This window comes from Homalodisca vitripennis, chromosome 4, assembly GCF_021130785.1.
Source record: "Homalodisca vitripennis isolate AUS2020 chromosome 4, UT_GWSS_2.1, whole genome shotgun sequence".
Lineage (NCBI taxonomy): Eukaryota > Metazoa > Arthropoda > Insecta > Hemiptera > Cicadellidae > Homalodisca > Homalodisca vitripennis.
This window is the reverse complement of record NC_060210.1, coordinates 104,895,224-104,916,608: the sequence shown is the minus strand read 5'-3', so window position 1 is coordinate 104,916,608 and position 21,385 is coordinate 104,895,224. Positions and strand designations below refer to the sequence as shown.

General features: G+C 31.6%; 1 protein-coding gene across 2 annotated transcripts; it reads left to right on the top strand.

The window, feature by feature from the left end:
• Positions 1-5,120: 5,120 nt before the first annotated feature.
• On the top strand, positions 5,121-19,446 carry LOC124359878 (BTB/POZ domain-containing protein 3-like). Of its 2 annotated transcripts, none has more exons than XM_046812988.1 (6): positions 5,121-5,284; positions 8,356-8,516; positions 9,666-9,805; positions 15,952-16,159; positions 18,012-18,162; positions 18,585-19,446. In XM_046812988.1, exons 1-6 carry the CDS (start codon positions 5,203-5,205, stop codon positions 19,322-19,324), a joined length of 1,482 nt encoding a protein of 493 aa, XP_046668944.1. In that variant the 5' UTR covers positions 5,121-5,202; the 3' UTR covers positions 19,325-19,446. The 2 variants fall into 2 exon arrangements, with proteins under 2 accessions (XP_046668944.1, XP_046668945.1); XM_046812989.1 differs by lacking the exon at positions 5,121-5,284 and adding an exon at positions 5,502-5,570.
• Positions 19,447-21,385: the final 1,939 nt, after the last annotated feature.

Below are 21,385 nucleotides of genomic sequence, written 5' to 3'. Positions count from 1 at the left end.
GAGAACATCATAATAAAACCATGTGGAATATCCTTACCAACAATAACAATTTATAATGACTTAAACCTTAAACGGATAAAAACAGTCAAACAACAACAAAAATGCAAAAACTTATAATAAACATAAAAACAGCATAACAATGTGACCATAATACAACATTAAAATAAATAATAAGATACATAACAGGATAAAACAATATGAAATGTTATATTATAAGTAAAGAAGATAGGTACATTAAAACTTAGTTAAAATCAACAGTTTCATATCTTTATTTGTAAGAGAGATTAAATAGGTGATAGATTCAAGATTCAAGATCTTTTTTGGCCATTAAATTACATTTTCAGTTACAATAGGCTTCGTCATGAAAAAACATTTCACATAAAAACTAATTTACTTACTACTAATTTAGTTACATTAACCAGATGTATTTTGTAACAGATCAAATATGTTGCACTTCATGTACTCGTCAACAGAATAAAAAGCTTTTGTCTTAAGCCAAGTTGAAATCCTTAATTTAAACTTATTAATCGGTAGTTCTCTTGTAGCTAATGGTAGTTTATAGAATAATCTAGTTTGTTGGGAATTGTAACTATTATAAGTCCGAGTTAGTCTTACTTGAGGAACTACAAGATTATATCGAAACCTAGTGTTGTAATCATGTACTAACTCATGAGAGATAAAGGTGTTGATATTTTCTCTAACAAACACTAAATTCTGATATACCGGTATATATATAAATACAAGCAAGAGTCATTATTTTAAAATTACAAAAAGACTGTCTGCAGGACTCTTGATTAAAAAGATCCGCCATTAACCTGATTGCCTTTTTTTGCCACAAGAAAACTGTTTTGGAGGCACCAGAGTTGCCCCATAGACGGGTACCATAACAAAGGTGTATACGAAACAGTCCAAAGTAGGTCATTAACAATGCTTCAAAATTAACACAGTACAGTACCTTAAGTTTACGTAGGAGAAAGATTACTCTAGAAAGTTTTTTACAGATACCTTCCACATGTGGCCTCCAGCTAAGTTTACTGTCAAGTACAATCCCCAAGAGCTTAACAGGTTTAATGTAGTTATCGTCTAAATTTAAATTATTATTGTGTGTAAAAATTATGTTTTGAGTCTTATTTTCATTTATAATAAGGTTGTTGGCTGAATACCAATCTTTAGCTTGTTGAAGAGCATTAATTAATTGTACATTAAGTTGCCACACATCCACATTAGAACAAAGAAGAGTTGTATCGTCTGCATAAAGTACAGACATAGATGAAACATTAACATGAAAATCATTTATAAAGACTAAAAACAAAAAAGGACCAAGTACAGAGCCTTGGGGAACACCTGCTACTATCTTCTGATACTGTGACGAAACATTGTTTACAGTTACCATTTGCATTCTATTTGTTAGGTAACTTTGAATCAACTTTAATTCTTTGTTTTTTACACCATAAAAATTAAGTTTTTCAAAAAGAATAGAGTGAGTAACAACATCAAAAGCCTTTGTTAGGTCTATAAGGGTAGAACCAATTACCTGTTTGTTTTCTAGACCACTAAGAATTGAATTTACTAGACATTCTATAGCCTTAGCAGTAGAGTGATTTGGCCTAAATCCAAATTGGTTTTTGTACAGTAGATTGTTTTCCATAAAATACTTATATAATTGTTTAAACATACAGGTTTCTATTATTTTGCTAAGGGTTGGTACAATAGTAATAGGTCTATAGTTCTCGGGCATTTCTTTTCGTTCTTTTTTAAAAATAGCTGTAACTTTACAGTATTTTAGACAGTCTGGGAATTCACTTACAATTAAGATTTGGTTTATAAGGCAGGTTAGGGGTGATAAGATTTCATCAACTATATTCATAAAGACAAAATTGGAAAGGCCATAAATATCTTCACTCTTCGATACACTTAAGTCAATTACTGCTGCTCTTACTTCACTAGTATTAAAAGCTTCCCAACTAAAGTTACTTGTAAAACAGTTTTGATGGCGAGAAAAGTTATGCAACAAATTACGGTAAGACAGAGTATTGGTATCAAAGTTCAAGCCAAGATTAACAGGAACATTTACAAAATGATTGTTTAAAACATCAGGAGTTTCTGGTATCATACTGTGTTTACTTTTGGAAATAAAATCCCCTGCTTCCTTTCTGATTATCTGCCATACCATTTTACATTTATTTTGGGAGTTCATGATGAGTGAATCATTTGCAGATTTTTTTGCTTTAGTGATTGCCCTTTTGTAGAGCTTCTTAAAATTCTTAAACCTAATCTTATCATTTACACTTAAGCTACTTTTCCATTTATCATAGAGAATTACCATATAAGACCTCATACGTTCAATTTCAGGAGTGTACCATGACAATTTTGGTTTTTTGTTAGCTTTACTTTTAACTTTAACAAGTGGACAATATATATTAAAATATGATGTTAAAATATTTAAGAACATTAAACAGTTTGCATTTACATCTAAACTATCATTTAAAAAATCCCAATCTTCACAATAACTGAGAGCTTCCTTAAGATTACTTATTCTAACAGGTGAAATGAGATGCCTCATTTTAATCTTAGAACTATCCATATTCCTGGATTTGTTAAAACCCAATTTCATATCAACAAAGATGCCAGCATGATCAGAAATAATATCTTGCTTCAATAAGGTAGAATTGCATAGCTTTTTATCAATATTTGTGTACATGTTGTCTAGACAGGCCTTGTTTCTAGTTGGCAAACTATTTATAGAATATAAATCCATTGATCTAAGCGTATTTACAAAAAACTGAACATCATCATCACTCTCCAACTTTAAAATATCAACATTCAGATCTCCAGTTAAAACAAAATATTTACATTTTCTAATCATTAAAAAAGACAATATTATCCATAATCAATAGACTTATTTAAATAATCAATAAAAGTGTTATAAAATCAGATTTTGATAGGTAACAAGTACTAAATTAAATAAATCAACACAATACACAACAAGAATGCTTAGTACTAACAAAGAAACAGTCTGACACAGGTACATTTAAAAATTCGTGTATACTGTAAAAAGGATTTAAAACCAACCACTTATAAATTTTACTCTTGAAGCTCTTACAGTTGAGTTCTTTTATTCTTACAGGCAATCTATTATAGAGATTGAAGCCCATTATAATGTGACTGGACTTTACTCATGTAATGGAGTGGCCATTAGAATTATTGTTGAAGAAGTCCAAATGACATGGTACATTCACTACATTGTAGCTATACAGGGTGGCTTTTTTAAATGGCTACTATTGTGATCTGGAAAATATAAATCTCACAGCAAACTTTAAATCGGGAATCTTATCTTGTTTTTAGAAAGCTTAAAAAATATGTATATTGAACTTTTAAAAACTTCTGCCTATTTCCAATTTGGTGGTCCTTTGTTTTTTATGGAGCACTCAGTATATTATTATTATATTTTATAGAAAAAAGTAATTGATAATTTTTTATTATTAGTATTTAAATAAACATCCATTTAAAAAACATTTTGTTCAATGTTAAATTTGTAAGGAAGCTCAACACTTTGAGCTCTCATATTATTTTCGTTATCAGATTGTACCGATTGTAATAAATAATAATTCTGGGGTAACTGGATTACCGGTGGAAGGAATAGGCTCAAATGAATGATAAGGGCTGGACTGTACAAAAGAGGCTGCTATCGGCGAGGCGCGCATCGCAGATGGCAGTGTCTGATAACGAAATTGAGAGGTGGGGTGAGGTAGACGTACCGTACCTTCCATCTCAGTTCATCGGAAGTGATTGTAACGAGTAGATTAAATAGTGCTTAGAGTAAATCTTTTTTGCTAATCGTCATCGAACCTGCGGGTAAGTGAACTTTTTAACTGGAGTCCAGTCAATATTCATTCTTAGTTATTTTGGAATAATTTTGGGTAAGAAATATTGTACAAATTAAATTTAATGGGAATATAGGAACTTGTCCTTTTGATCTGTGCAATATAAAACTTGTTGGTGCAGTAAGCACATGTATATAAAATTTTAATATAAAAATACTAAAAGAGTTTTGTGGTTGTTACAGATGCTTTCAGCAATGTTTTTGATTTATAAAATCTCTAACACTCAAGAATTTTTTTATTTTAAATTTCTAACACTGAGGAATAATTCTAAAGTAAAGTAAAGAAAATTAGTAACAAAATAAAAATTGAATTTTGAAGATAAATTAAAGTGAAGAATTGCCAGATCAGATTATAGTGTGAATGTTTGAATTTTGAAAATTGAATAAAAGACAAGCTGTAAGAACTTGTACATTTTGGAAGTGAAGAATATATTACAAGTTTGAATTTAAAAGTCATCAAGAAGTTTTTATTTTAATTTTAATTCCAGTTATTATTTTTAAGAAGAAAGTTTTATTTTAGTTTGAACTTTATTTATTTCAGAAGATTTACTTTTATTTTTTAAACCTTCACAAAAGTTTATTTTAAATTTCAAAGCTAATCCCTCATGTGCCAGTAAAACGGTACAAGGTGGAATATGAAAAATGGCGCTAATAATGGTAATGTCTTAAAATTAAGTTTTTTTATTGAAAATATTTTATTGAATGCATAAGACTTAAATATAAATGTGAACATAGAAAAGAACCATAGAAGCGACAGTCAAAGCGTGCATAGCCCAGAAATTTTAAAACACACCAAGTATGTCCTTCGCATGCTACATGTAAAGAAAGTCTTTAAGAACGCAAAATGGGAAAAAAACTAAGACATACTGGAGTGCATTAAATAAAGATATTGAAGAAACCAAACCAATTATATTAAATAATTTTATTTCCAGAAATCCTATTCAGGTACGAGATCTTGTAGGTAAATAAATAATAAAAGTAGAAAAATGCATAACATTACGTAAAAGCATATTCATCTTTGATCCATCTTATACATTAATGCATTATTTTACACATACCATTTATTGTAATAGTATTTTTGTTACATTAATAATTCTGTATTAAATATTTATATCAAATTTGTGTATTTTGTTAAACATTTAGATAATGCTTTGTAATATAACTTTTTAATTGGTGGTTCATTTGCACTTCTCTGCTGCTCAATGAAGTTCTATTAATACCTGACAGATAGCAGTACCAGATGCTGTGTAGCCAAAATTAAACTGTCTTCAGTGTGTCTGATTAGTCTTCAAAAACATTTTATACTATTTTGACTGTTAATGTGCTATGATTTCCTTCATTCTTGTCTTGTGTGCATATTTTTTGTAATATTCTTGCTGTTGGATATCTTCATACAAACAGGTCTGATACAATTATAGGATTTATCAATTGAAGTTATTGAAAAGATTTGCTTAATAAAGTAATTATTTTTATAAGCTTGATCTGCAGAAATATCTGTTATTGTAATATATTGCCTACTTTAGGGATTATGTTTTTACTTTAATTTTATGGTGGAGAAGAAGAATTTACTTGCTTGGTATTTTTGTCCCAAACTGACAACTCTATTTATATAAACAACCTAATACTCCAACTATGCTCAAACAGCCTTTGTTGCACCCACACAGTGTATTAAATAAAAATAATTTAGGTACATATGTGCCAGAATGCATTTTAATGGTTTGTCTAAATGTGTTTAATTAGTGCTACATTTATAACATTTCCTATTCACTTGCATCATATTACTTCTTAACAATAGAGAAAATCCTTCAAGAGATCATATTCTTGGCTATTTACCAAATGTTTAAAGCATACAGTTAGTCATGTTTCTATCACTTTACATTCAAATTTCTTTTAATTTAATTTGAAATTATCATAACATTTCTCATTTCTGTGATACCTTTGTTCTAATATTCTACAGAGATGAACTATATAAATTAAACAAATTATTGTCATTATTCTATACGTTATTATTCTATACTTGTATTAAAATATTCCACTATTTTTATTCTTAAAGATTCCCGTTAAAAAAACCTTTGCAAATTATAATGCACTGCAAAGGTGATTGCAGTCAGCCTATTAATTAAAGTATTAGAGTACTTTAATATTAAAGTAAAGCATTCGATTGTGTACCCTTTAATATTATCATAGAGAAATTGAAATTTTATGGAGTCTCAGAAGAATCATCTAATCTAATTAGGTCTTACTTAACTAATAGAAAGTAATATGTTTCAATTGGGGGTAATAATGTCTCTGTAAAACCAGTAAAAATGGGTGTCCCGCAAGGCTCAGTACTTGGCCCCTTATTCTTTACTATTATAACAAATGATCTACCAAATAATTTGAATGCTAGTTCAGTAGTCTACACAGACGACACTTCTCTTTTTGCAAGTAATAAAAACCTCCCTTATTTACTCACTATAATGAAACAAGCTGAAAATGAAGCTTTAAAATGGTTTTCCTCTAAAAAATTGCTATGTAACCAAGAAAAAACTCAAAACATTATTGTTAGCTTATCCAATAACACTCAAGATGTCCAATCCGCAAAATTACTCAGTATTCACATTGATTCTAAACTAAACTGGTCCCATCACATTAATAACTTATGCAGTAGGCTCTCGCGAATAAGTTATCTTTTTTGGAAAGTAAGAGATGTTGTTTCTATTGAATACTTGAGGACAGCATACTTTGGTTTATTCCAGTCTCATATTTCTTATGGATTAATACTTTGGGGTCATTCTTCTCACATTAAAGATATTGTGATAATACAAAAGAGGGTTTTATGAACAATCTGTAGAGCTGAATTCTTAGAACACTGTAAACCACTTTTTATTAGTTTAAAAATTTTCACAATTATAAACCTATACATCTTCCATCTATTATTATATGTAAAAACTAATCTGCCCTCATTCACACTTGGACAAGAATTACATTCTTATAATACTAGAAATCGTGATAAGCTTGTAACCCCAACACAGGCTGACCAAAACAGGTTCATCTCACATGGTGAACAGCATTGTTTTCTTTAATAAACTTAATGTAACAGCTTGGACTGTCTCAACTGGAGTGTTTAAGAGTAAGGTATTACATTGGTTATAACAAAATCCATTTTATAATCTAGAGGATTTTCTAAATCATGATATGGATGTAGAATTTTGGTTCTGAATAACTAAATAGTGCCATAGTAGTAATTAAACTCACACATTGTTAAACCGCAATTGTAAAATTGTACTGTAAATTTTACGTGTCTAATTTTTAAAATATTTTATTCTATTTTGTCTATTATTATTAATACATGACTATGTCTATTTCATTATATGTAAAATGTGATCAATGGCAATAAAAATTACGATTATGATTAGTATAAAATTTGATAACAATTTTACACTAACTACTTTGGTCAACTTTGAGAGAATCGTAACTCCTACTTAGTAAGGTGTTTTACTATGGATATCCCAGAAAACTCTATTGCAACCTCAGGACGTGATTAGAGTAATGCGTTTGCTTGGTAAGCTCCTCTGACTAACAAAACTGTTAATTTTCAACAACCTTTTGTTCCTTCAAAAGAGAAATACTCTCAGGTGACTCAAAAGAAGCCACTAACAGATGAGTTCAATGAATAGTTGTTATCTAAGCAATATTTTAAATGTACTTACAATGTTTGTAAAAAGGTCAACATGTCTGTAATACATAATGCAGCATGTCTGAAACTTTGTACAAGAAGAAACTCTTCATGGAAGACTTAGTGGCACAGCTGCTGACATGTTCTCAGTTATACAAAACTCCACTTAGTAGCTTAAAATAGAAAAAAATGCTATTGTCTTTAAATATACAGATTCACCACAAGTGGAACGGACTTCACCAGTAATGTTCTATGTGCAAGACGAAAGTCTGGTCCTTGGATTAACAGTAATGAGAGGAAAGTTGTAGCCACATAAAACTACTTTGAATATCTTTTTAGTCCACTTTCTCCTTCATGTTTGGTGTGCTAGAGAGCACACCAAAAAGATAGATAGGGACCTTGGTAATTCCACTGTTCACTTCTTCATAACCTATCCACTCAAGACTGAATAAGAATACTCTTAAAGTAAAAAGGAGGTAACCACACTGTTTTCATTCTAATTATGTGAATAATCCTGTTGTTATGATAAACCATCAATGAATGCACCAAGCTAAGAAGAAAAAAAAATACTCAAAAGACATATCTCTTGTTATATAAATTTAATATATACAAATATTCTCAAAAACATGTTAGCAAATAATTTTACCTTCATTGTTTGTTTACACGTTCAAAAATTAGAAAATACATTTCTTATTTAAATTTTCTGCAGTGAATAAACTGAGGACATGTCAAGATAACTTCTGTACAGATAAATGTGATTCATACACAACTTTAAATGAGTAGATACCGATCAATATCTTTTTTTCTTCTTTAGGGTTCTCCAGAGTTAAAGCTGGGGACATGGCATCTGGTGTTGGACCCATTGAGTCAGATGTGGTACCAGCAGAGGATGAAGAGCTTGGAGACTTCTTATTGCTCACTGATAGACTCTATGATTGCTTCTTTGTTGTTGGGAACGCAGATCAAGGACCCACAGTAAGTATTTACACTGATTTCACAATTTAAAATACAACAATATATTTAATCTGATCAAAATTTAAAATAGCATTTTAGATTTTTGAAAAACCGTTTTAAAATTATACTTTTTTCTTGTTTTTATCATGTAAACATTTTTAATTTACATATTGTCATCTTATCAAGTGTTATATTAAGTACACTGTAAATTGAAAGTACGATTTTTGTTCTGTTATTTATCACTAAATCTAAAAATTACATAATATTCTCACTTTAGGAAATAAAACTTTAAGTGGAAAATTTATTTATTTATCTCTTTTACCAACCATATTTCAGGGTATAAAGGTTGTCAAAATCACAATCTTAACAAATTAATCAATACATACATATCACAGAAGTTTGCAAACTATTGCAAGTACAAAAAATGCAAAAGTGCATGTTTGACAGCACTGACCACCCTTCAGGATACCAATATACTTGAAGCTACAATAGCATTGATTGACCAGGTATTTAGTTGTAAAACTGGTTGTATGGGCTAAATTCTTCAGAGACTGAGGGAACTTTTTAAAATACTTCCTATACTCATAAAACTTGGTTTAGTTTCATATAATTGTGTATGTTATGATTCAGAAAATGTGTTTCTATAGTGAATGCTATTATTACGTTACCTGATTTTGAATTCTATTGTCTATTGTCAATATTATAAAGAATGGTTTTGTATATAAAAATTGTTGGGACGGTTAAAAGCATGTTTAGCCAGAAAGCATTTCTCAATGATTCGCTGTACTTTAAATATTCGATTTACCTAACTGCTCTTTTTAGTAAAATAAAAATTCTTTGTACATTTTCTTTTGAAGAACCCCATAGTATGAATGAATGTATAATGTGTGAATAGAAGAAGGCATAGTAACACATTGACTTAACAAAAAGTGTTCAATGTCGTAAACTATTCTTTTCTTTTGGATAAACTGGATTATTATAGTGTAAGGAAGAAAGAGTTAAGTAAAAGTTACTTGTTAGATAGGCTACAAACAAATGTAATATAATTTTTAAAATTAATACTGCATATCAACTATACATTAGAAACTTGTGTTAGGAACGTTTATAATATGCTTTGCTTGTATGTTATTTTTATAAGCACAAACTTTTGACTATAATATTATATTTCAGGAGAGAATTGGTGCAGTGAAAGCGTGTTTGATGAACCAAAGCCGTGTTTTTCGCAACATGTTGCATGACAGCCAGTTAGCTGAACGAGGAGATATTATGGTGCCTGACATACAACCTCCTGTCTTCCGCTTGCTTCTGAAGTATATATGTTCTTCAATTATTCTCTTCACACACACACACACACATCACACACACACAATCTCTTAAAGCAGTTTCAAAAGAAAACTACAATATAATGTACAATATTTCATTGTATTACAACTTTGTCAAATACACTTGTAAAACATACAGAATAACATAAAATAGACTAACAAAAGAAGAAACATCTGATCATAAACTTTCTAAATGTAAATACAATTTTGACATGTAAACAAGTTTTGATTAGCTGTTAATTTAAAAATAATAACATAATATAATATAAAATAATTTTGAATTTAGGTTTTTTATATATATATATATGAGGTGCCTCGAATCAAACCCCGCCACATCCACTTGCATGCTTTTTTGGCAAAGTGGCAAAAACTCTAACAAACAGACCCACCAAGATGCAAACATGATTTTTTACCCAAAAATTCCTACATTTTTACATTTCTTATGGTGACAAACTATGAAAACGTATCAAGAAATATCAATTTATCATGAAGAAAAATAGTTTTTGAAAATTCAGATGTGGTGGGTTTTGAAACTTATTATTAATTTAACTAATGATTTTGCTTCAAAGGTCTTGTAAAACTAACAATGTAATAGTTTTCAATGTTTAGTTGAAATTAAATTTTCAAATAGTTTGTGGCAAGATTGGTAAGCAGAATAAAGTCGTCTATTACAAACACCTGATTGCATGTATGATTAAAATAGTTAATAAAGAAAAAGATAACTTTACATTGGGATAGGATTAAATTATTAAATTAAAATAGCTACTAAAGAAATTCATAATCTTTGAGCGACATTAACAAACATTAAATTAAAAATAGTAGTTTGGGTCAGAGGCTAAATTCACACTTCCTGTCTTGTTAACCCAACTGTTGGAGCACATGTCCCAACCTCTTTCTGTCGAACTATTGGAGTGAAACGACATTCGTTACTCGTTTTATGAAAGAGTACATGTTTCAATAAAATTGAATCATAAATTTAAATTTGTGAAGTGATAATTTGAATTTATGAATTGTGAGGAGAGGGTGACATTCAGCTCTATTTGGTTTTAACTATTGTGTTGTGGAACAACGTAAGTTGCTCATCTTATGAAAGAGCACATATTTCAAGTGAATCAGACTGGTGCATAGAATTTACATTCAGTACATAAATAAATTTTATACAAATGAAATTCAAGGAAATCTTTTAATAACCTGAATTACATCAAAAGTGGTGAATACGTATATTACGTTATTCAGACTGAGCTAGACATTGATTGAACTCTCTTTACAACACCACGTGGGGTTATTCACTCAACACACATTGAGACTTCACGCATGACCATGCAACATGAATTCTTAATAGAACATAAAATGAATAACTAAACATCATGACCTACAGTGAACTCTAACCTAATTCGCGACACCGAATCTACGACATATTGTGTCAACAACGAGGGGCTGTTCACCATAACCTAAAACAATGTATTTCAATCCATGTCATAAGGCATCACCAACGTGAGACAAGTAATTAAACTCCCACAACAAATCGAATCCACAACAACAATTCTACAGGAATATAGTCAACATAAGGTATAAATGAATAATAATAAAATTTTGTAAATGATGAATCAGAGTTAAGTTTCAATAATTTTTCATTCAAACTAGGTAAGATTGAAACAAAAAAAAGTCATGAGCAAACATTTATGAGATCATCTTTTTAGATTAATGTTTTTCCACTTAACTTCAAGATTGTCGTCTTCAATTTCCTCTACTACTCTACCATAATTGTCCTCTTTTGGTGTTTCTTCTGTATTTCCTTTCTAATTTTTCTGCACTTGGAAATAAAATTGAAGAGACTCGAGTTTTCTCCAATCATCTTCAAAGTGTTTTTAGAGCAATTTAGCAATAACCTAATTTTCAAGGGCTTTAAACTCACTCCCATTCCTATCTCAATCAGCGTTGTATTTTGATGTGTGTAATTTGGTTTAGTTACATGCCTGAACGTACTGGTGTGTGTCCTATAAGCAACTTCGCCTTTTACCACAACAGTAGTTTTGTCTTTATTTTTCTTTAAAATCACTCATTTAGAAGGATTGAACCTAAAGTGCCAATTGCTTGGTTTCTTATGTACCTTTGCTGATTCACTTTTAAAATCATAGACTGGTACTGTCACTCCTACTTTGCGAACAGTGTTATGTTTTGTTAGGATCTCTTCATACTCTTCTGGTATCAAAATGGTATCCTTTATTTCTCATTTTTTTCAATTAACGTGGGTGTCACGTGGAAAAAAAGAATGCTCCACCATAGGGAAGGTTAATTTGATGCTTGAAATTTGTTCAGGAGCATCAGACATCAGTCATTTTGTTAGCATAGCAATAAGAATAGTGTTTTTATTTTGGCCACCACAACCATTTACAAAACACTTATCTTTTGTTTTCCATCAAATTTTTTATTAAACATTTGATGATAGAGATATAAGGTGATTGAACTGGAGTTTTTGTCCAACTCACTCTTACACCATGTGTAGCAATAGACATTTTCTTTTGTTAGGTTGGTTTTAGAGTGGGTATTGATAACAGTGAAGTTGTAAAATGTATACTGTCTGCTAAAATAAGCCAATTGAGCTGGTGCTCTTGGCAATAGTAAATTCTTTTGGCAGTCAAATGTTAAAACTATGGCCTTGTCATCAGCAATCTTCAAAATTTCATAAAAGACATCAGTTTTTAACTTGTGCACTTGTTTTTGAGTTTCCAACATTAGTTTTTTCTCCATGTCTTTTTCGATTTTAAAGTGCTCACTCAAATATAAACATGTCAAACAAGCATCTATTTTTGGTGAACCAAAACAAAAGTTAAAGTGTGTATTGATTATTTCTCGAAAATAAGATTCTTTTACTTTGAATTCCAGGTCAACAGAATTGTTGTATATTTTACACAACATTTTAATGTTTAACTCAGGTGACGGGTATTGTATGTAAGTTGATTGTAAAGTAATTCAAATACATTCAGTTCCTTAACAAAATCCAAAAGCTTTTTTCTCAGAAAACTATTCTAATGTTCTTTCTCCTCCTCTTGTTTCAGTGGTGATTTTCCACCATTTGTAAGGTGTCTTTTTATTACTCCTAAAACTGTGTCTTTGTTCAAACATAGAATTTTCAAAAAATCGTCTTGATAAATTCGGATTTGAGATCCATCTCGTTTTTGAAAGAAGTATATGTATGTAAGATTCTTTCCCGATCTACTGTTATTAGTAGGTCTGTGTCTTTTTTGGCTCTGACCGAGTATGTTTGAGAAGATTCAGATTCAGATTCTTTATTGGCTATTAAGTAACAAAAATTACAATAAGCTTCGTCAAGTTAATACAGCTAAGTCATAACGTTACAACCATAAATTGTATATTAAAAATTACAACATTCAAATTCTTAGATCATTAAAATCACAGTTAAAATATTCTTCAGTGGTATAAAAGCATTTTCTTCTTAACCAACTACATATCACACTTTTGTATTTATTACAAGGTAATTGCCTTACTGCTAATGGTAACTTGTTAAACAGTATGTACTGTTGAAATTTAAAACTTTTATGAGTCTTGTCCAACCTAACATTTGGGGTCACTAAATTAAGGCATTGTCTGGTCTCATAATTATGATAAAAACTGTGGTTATTAAACATACCAAAATGTTCTTTAACATGTAGCAGATTACTGTATATATACATGCAACTCAATGTCATGATGTTGAGATCAGGAAAAGTTGCTCTACAAGAGTCAGAAGCTGATAAACCAGTGATAGCTCTTATTGCCTTTTTTTGCCAAACAAAAGCTTTTTTGGCTGCACTTGATTTACCCCAGAGTCTTACCTTGCGGTACCTCTGAAACTACACTTAAGAATTCTGAGGAACGGTTATTAACATAAACCTTTTGTTCTCTGTCTTTTAGATAACTTTCAATTAATTGTAATTCAAAATTCCTTATTCCATAAAATTCAAGTTTTTTTTACATAAAATAGAGTGATTAACAGTGTCAAAAGCCTTGCTCAAATCGATCAGTGTAGTTCCAGCCACCAGCTTATTTTCAAAACAATTCAAGACAACCTCAATAATTGCTTCAACATCCATTACAGTGGAGAGATTTGGTCTAAAGCCAAATTGATAAGGATAGATCAAATTGTTTGATGTAAAATACTGAAAAAGTTGCCTTATTAAACAGGATTCTATTATTTTACTAATTATCGGTGACTATTGTAATAAGACGGTAGTTCTCTGGTAAATTCTTGTCTCCTTTCTTAAATATAGGGGTAACCTTAGAAAATTTTAAACAGCCAGGAAACTGACCCTCAACTAACATACAATTAATTATATAAGTAAGAGGTACAATTATTACATCTATAATATTTTTTTAAACAAAGTTGGACATTCCATATAAGTCTTCACTACGTGAACAGCTCATTTTGGAAACAACAGAAATTACAGTATCACAGTCAATTATATTCCATTTGAAATCATGTTCAATAACATTAACAGGGCGAGGATAGTTCTCTAAGAGATCAAAATATTATATGTTGCTGGCATCGTCATTAACAATTGTATTTACACTATTACAACTAGGGTTGACAAAAAACTTATTGAAGACATCAGGAGTTACAGGTACAATATTATTACTAGGCCCATTCAGATTACCAGATTCATTTTTTACAACTCTCCATGCTGTTTTACATTTATTCTTTGCATTTGTAATCATAGTGTCATTAGCAATCTTTTTCACCTTATTAATTTCTAGATTGTAATGTTTTTAAAGTTATTAAAAATAATCTTGTCTCTAGCATCTAAGCTTAGTTTCCATCTGTCATATAATACTAAAAGATAAGCTCTCATATCCTTAAGTTGAGGAGTATACCAGGTTTTAAGTTTACATTTAAGTTTTGCAGGTACAGTGATAAAAGGACAACAAATATTAAAATAATAACTTAATACATCACCAAACAATGAAAACATAACATCAATACCTATATTATTACATAGACCTAAATTAAACCAGTCAACATTACTAAGGCAAGTTTTTAGTCCCCTAAGGTTACTTTGATTAAGATTTCGCTTCTGACGTACTTCATGTAGGCCTACAACATTAAACTTATTGGTATCTTTTTTTGAGACTAAAAAACTAACCCACACACCAGCATGATCAGAAATTATATTTTGTTCTAACAATTGTTCTTTATTCTTTACAAGAATAAAGTTATCTTGTTGTATTTTATACTTAAATAAGAAAAATACAGAATGAAACTTTGAAGTGCCTATCAGAGATTTGTCACATTTATATGTATTCTCTTTTTTATGGTTGCGACATGGCACCCCAGAAGGTTCAGTGGCCGAATATCCGTAAAAGAGAAAATGTATAAGACAGGATTCATTAAAACCTAAGACCTCTTGGAAGCACTGACACCGTGATTAAACACAACACTAATAAACCAGGCATTGGAAATGTGGGACTATTTAAAAAAGCAATGTATGCAAAATGGTTTGCGTTTTTTTCTCACATTTCCATTCCTGCTTATTTGGGGTCTTCTTTTTTACTTGCTTAACAAGGCCAGGAGTGAGAATGGTCCCTAAATCATCCTCCATTACATAACAGTAATAACACAATTTTTCCTCGCAATCACAGCCGGAAAATCTTATTCTAAAATTTAAGGACTTAAAGTGTTCAATTTCCCATTCACCTTGTCAGACTTAAGCAGAATAAACTTTAGTGTAGAGATAAACACTCGCTGAGCATGCTGGTAAGTCACATGACTGAACCAAGCACTCTCATTGGCTGTGATGAATGTGGCAGAGTTTAAACCATTGGTTTACAGTGGGAGGTTTTGGTACAAAATAATGATTTATTTGAATTTGGTGTGTTTGAAACTATGGGATAGGATGTATAACTCAATTTGGACAAAAAGTGGATGTGGTGTGGTTTGATTCTAGATGACTTATATGTCATGTTGTGCTAAATCTTTTATTACATTTAAGTTCACGTTCATTTAAGTTTATAAGCAAAGAAAGTTCTCTGCTATGGTAATGTTATTCAAATGTATCTAGGTTCAAACATGCATGTGAGAGAAAATCTTAAAGTTCTCAGAGAATTCAGTTACTTTAATGGTGTGATTGTATGTGAAGGCATTGTTATGGAGGATTGGAGAACTGCCGCTCCCTGACTGCAGAAATGACTGTCAAGTTATGCTATGCTGCAGAGAAGTATCTGATTGGGTCACTCAAGAAGAAGGTAGCTGACAGGCTTAAACCTGAGTGTGCATCAGAAATATTTCCCGGCCTGCACTGCCTTGTCACATACAATGTCACTGAACTGGAGAACTTTATTACAGAGGTACTCACTCTAAATCTTTATTATTTAGATTTGTAATATTTCCTCTAAACATGAGAATTGTTATTATTAAAGCAGGAAGCTAACTGTTAAAGGTTATGTAGAGAGATAATTCTAATTCTAGATGCAAGGTTACTACTAATCAATTATTTAATCTGATTGATTCTGTTAAGCCCTCTTAAATTTTAGCTTGTGATCACACATAAAATGTGCCAAAAACATTGGTTCTTCCACTTTTTATACTTTTAACAACTGTTCTCTGAGAGCTCTAAGCCTCTAGGATTTCACATCCTTTGACAAATCCCAGTCTTCAGAAGTTCAAGTTCAAAACTCTTTATTCAAGTCAACATTTTTAATACATAAATCTCACAGATCCCAATGGGCCTCACAGAAGCCCCTTGCCTTTGGGAGTATTCATCCTCTACAATATCCCACCCTCTGGCAGGTCCTGACTTCTGGCACCTCAGGACTTTCTTTGTCAAACTTTTTATTCATCACCCAGTTATTATTGAGAAATCTAACTCATCTGAAAAAGTCAATAAAAGATGCCTGGAAACTGTGAGCAAAGATTACTCATCTGCAATAGGTAAAGCTGTATACTTTGCACAACTAAATAAGCTGTTAAGTAATATGGAGACAAATATTAAACGGAAATCAGACAAAAAAAAAAACTGGGAATAAAATACCAATAACATAAAAATCATAGCAATAAAACTTCTTTGCATTTATCAACCTAGGAAACGACCCTGTATTCACTTTGGTGCCAGGGAATAGGATATCAATTGGAACACCAAACACACTATCAGCGATGAAAGCTCCTGCTGAAGTCACGCTGTCAGATGGCGAGACCAACATTAATTGTGAAGTGACTGGTTGGATCCGCTCTGTAGAATGTGTGATGAGCAGAATGAAACTGCTGAACACTTGCTCTTTGATTGTCCTACAATAGCAAGGGAACGGTATGCCATCTTTTGTAGTTTGGACAAGGGTGGTGAATTTCCCCAGGACCTGATAGGTTGTTTTCGGTGGTTTGTGGAACTGCTGAAATCGTAGACTAGCAGGCCTCATGGTGTGCTTCCGGAATGCGCAAAAGGCCCTTGAGGCTTAAGCAAATGACAGTAGGCCGCCCCATAGAAGAAGAAGAAGACCGGTTGTAGATGTAACCAACTTATGAATAAAATTAGACAAAGTGCCAAAACTCTTATGGCATATGAAGTGAGGACCTCTCCGTACCTCAACTTCAACAAATAGCTTTGTTCCCAGTAAATGCAGTTGAAAAAATTAAAACTTGAAGGAGAGAAATGAAAATTGAAAATGAGAAAACAAAGGTATCCGAGACTTCGCTTCTCATATAATTCTGAAGATTTCTTTGTTCACCAAAATTGAAGTTTTTACTTTTATGGATAAATGTAACCTTAATGCTGTAAAAATAAACAAGTATATCCCTTGACCTAAAACCTGTAAACACCCCAATTTTTGTTGTTGTACCTCCATAAACTCCACCATGGCTGATGTCAAACAAACTACTAACTAAAAGCTAGCATGGCCAGGAGCTGACTCAACAAGCGGTTTCTACAACTAAGACTTTTCATTTTATTTACTAGGTTCTGTAAGCAACTGCTAGGTTTTTGGAAGAAACCTAGCTACTCCTAGGGCTCTTAGCAAATACTACCTTTTTATTCACTCAAAACCCAGCAGTATCCTAAAAATTCATTAGACGTAGCAAGTGCTAGGTTTCATTTACTTCACCCAATGCCTTATTTTAAGACATCCATCCATTAATAATGTGTTTTTAAGAATCCGTATTTGTTTGTAAAACTACAACTTTTACGAAATACATCTGTTTGTTTTGTAGATTGTTCGGGAACAGACAGACAAGATCTTCTCAAGTGAAGGCTTCATGGACATTGATGTTGACAGCATGGTGTTTATAGTTAAGCAAGAAACACTCAACTGCTCAGAGGTGGAGATATGGAGAGCTGTCATAAAATGGGCAAACCATAAAGGTGATTTTCACATTATTTAATTTTTATTTAATAGTTAAAATCTTAAAGATTTGATGTAAAGAGCTTGTTTTCTTCATTTTTAGAAACAGTTTGAAAGTTTGTATTAAATGTAATTCTTATAATATGCATTAGAAAAGAAAAATGATCATGTAAATTTAATTGGATGTATTATGTCATCAAACAGAAAAAAAATGAAAATAAAAATGAAATCAAACAGAGCGTAATCATAATTTGTGAGTGTAATTGAATGTTCAATAAGTGCCATAATCTTACTTCATATTGTGTGCCCTATAATAATACATAAATTATATTATTGCTAGATAAAATAAAATTTGTTGTATGATGCATACTTTATTCCATACTCAATAGCTTTATTTGAATTTGAATAATAGTCACAATGACAGTGTACTATTGATTTGTAGCTCAGAGCGAGGAGAGGTTATCAGTCAGAGAGTGGATGTCCCAAACACTAAAACACATCCGTCTGATGACACTGAGTTATGAGGATTTGTGCAAGGAGGTCCTGCCATCAGGTGTTCTCTCATTTGAAGAGTTCTGTCAAGTAAGTGCAAGGACTGAACAGGAGTCGGATACAATATGCACATTGAAGGAAAGCCGAGGGATGTTTCACGAGCGCTGGAAGTGGTGGGAAACAGTGACAGTGAACCATGAACTGAGAGAGAAGCGCTGGTCCCAGTCGGACGTCTCATACAGTTGTCTGGTCGTCGGAGATCGGAGCATCATGCTGGAGTCGGTGACGTGCCTGGGCTCAACAGCACTTCCCTTCCAGGACTGCTACGGCCTCAACTACGCCTGCCAGGCTGAGATTGTGGTGTCCAGAATAACTGACTATATTGCCAGTACACCAGCTGAAGAGCCTGTTGTTGTTAAGTTCAACGGCTCTGCCAACTACTATGAACAGTTCACAATGCCTACACTTATAAATGGCGAGAGTATCACTCTCCAGGCTAACAGCATGTTTAAGTTGAAGATATCTTTTGTGACACCAGAGAACAACCTACATCCGTGTTGGCTTGCTCCGACCTGCAGTGATGGTCACACGTTCAGTCACGGAAAGTTTTATTGCTCCTATATCTATGAGGAGGGTGTTGGGTGGAAACCTAGTCATATTGTAAAATTTCAATATAGCTATAGAAGATGATGAACTAAAAATGGAAATATTTGATAAGTTTATGTACAGGTTTGTGATTATTTCAACTATTAATAAGTTGTATAAATAATATAATTTGATTAATAAACAAATAAAATTATAAGTACAGTGTGCTTTTTTCTGAATTTACTTTACACAGAATGCCTTTAGATTTGTAGTAATATTGCATAGCAAACACTTGTATTTTATATAAAACATTGTGGTGGAATAATAATAACAATAATAAACTACTAAACGTTAAATAAATGTGATTCAAAGTACATTTAAAATATCACATTAAAATTTGTGTTTCTGATGGACACAATTTTTCATCTATTTTGTGTTGGATATAGAAATTAATTAACAGTATTAGTTCCCTAAAATTTAAAATGTATGTCTGTTTGTATAAAATAAACAAAAATGGTTGAACATAATTTTTTCATCTTTCAAGAAATGAATGATATTTCTGATAACAACTTTCCAAAGAATTAAAAAATTCCATGCAAGCTAAGACTGTATACTGGATCCTCGGGTTTGACTTGTTTTAAGATTTGTTTTTGAATGCTTGGAACACAATATGGTAATTTTAGAAACTGGATTCATAACTTGTTTTCACTGGTTTTATGTCTCTGGATAACTCAATGAAGTGTATAGGTAAGTAAAGATTTACTAACAACAATTGATTTCTTGCAGATCTTTGTTAAGATGCGCTTACTTTTGTTTCCTTCATCTTAGAATACTTAAAAACTAACCAGGAACTGAATAAATATTTTTTAATAATCAGCAATATTTTCTCCAGTTGTTGCTAATTTGTAATCTGCTAAAATTTTCTTATAACTTGTAAGAAAAGATAAAGCTGGGAGCAGTTTCATGGAAGCTTCATAGAAAAGCCATGGTTTATGTATAGCACAAATATTGTTCTTCATGTTGTTTTGGGTTACAAGCCACACCCTCTCCAGGAAGCTTCTTCAAACTGTATTAAAATCTTGAAAACAATGGTTTAGTTTTCTTATTAGATGATCTGACATTTAAAATGGTGAACCAAAAATCTGATTCTGAGCTTGCTTCCACTGGTCCCACTATTGTCAGAATCATAAGTCTAGAATAGCAGCAATCAAAATGGAGACTATTCTTCTACGATCATAAGTGATATAGATTGTACTGTACAAAAAGAAAAGGCTGATTATCATTGGGTTTAGATCATTTTGTGTTACTGAGGAAAATATTCGTCGGATTCTTTGATATCTCTTCTGTTACTTTCATATAAGGCCAAGGCACAAAATTACCAAATTCTCTTTCTTCCACAATGCTTACACAAATCAGTAATTAAAGATGATGTTGACCCTTGACTCACTGACAATAAAGCAAATTGTGTCAAGTATAAGTTGTCACCAGAGTCAAATCAAATAATGTGGTACACAATGGTTTCCTGACAGAAACCTAATCAATCAGGAGGCTTAAGACTAGTTAACTGTACCAAAACCTGCCTGTGGCATAACTCACTTGACAATAACAACCATATTCAAACATCTTACCAAAGTAGAGTAAGTTAAATTTTGGCAACACTATCCTGTTCAATGCTTCTGGAAATCTCTCATCAGAAGTCCTAATATTACAATTATAAAATCACTTATTTTACAAAAGAATCATTAAAATACCACATCAGAGTGTGAGATACTAAAAAAGAAAAGAGTCAATAAGGGTGACACTTGAAGTTTTCTGATTGAAGACAAAATTAGTATCAGCAAGGTGACTCTTGACTTAGTCAAAGAAACAGAGAGAGTGGTCCAATGTTAAATCACAATGGTCTCACAAAGAGTTTAAGGCTGATATGTGTTAGAGCATCTGTAAAGACAGCTCTGACCTTTAAATTCTAATTCTAAATATTATGTTTCAAAATGAAATACTTCACTGTTTGACTAGTGCTTTATATGCTGCCTGATCTAAATATTTATCAAGGTCTTTACCACCGCACACTTTTCACTGGTTCCTAGCATCAATCTTAATGAGTCCATTTAATGTTTATTTCCTGACTCATATTTAAATACTGACTATTTACTGATAGTTTCATAT

Coding starts and splice junctions, on each gene's coding strand:
- LOC124359878 (XM_046812988.1), top strand. CDS start 5,203: ATGTGCTATGATTTCCTTCATTCTTGTCTTGTGTGCATATTTTTTGTA. Junction 9,806..15,951: donor GTCTTCCGCTTGCTTCTGAA/GTATATATGTTC, acceptor TTGTATGTGAAG/GCATTGTTATGGAGGATTGG. Junction 18,163..18,584: donor AAAATGGGCAAACCATAAAG/GTGATTTTCACA, acceptor ATTGATTTGTAG/CTCAGAGCGAGGAGAGGTTA.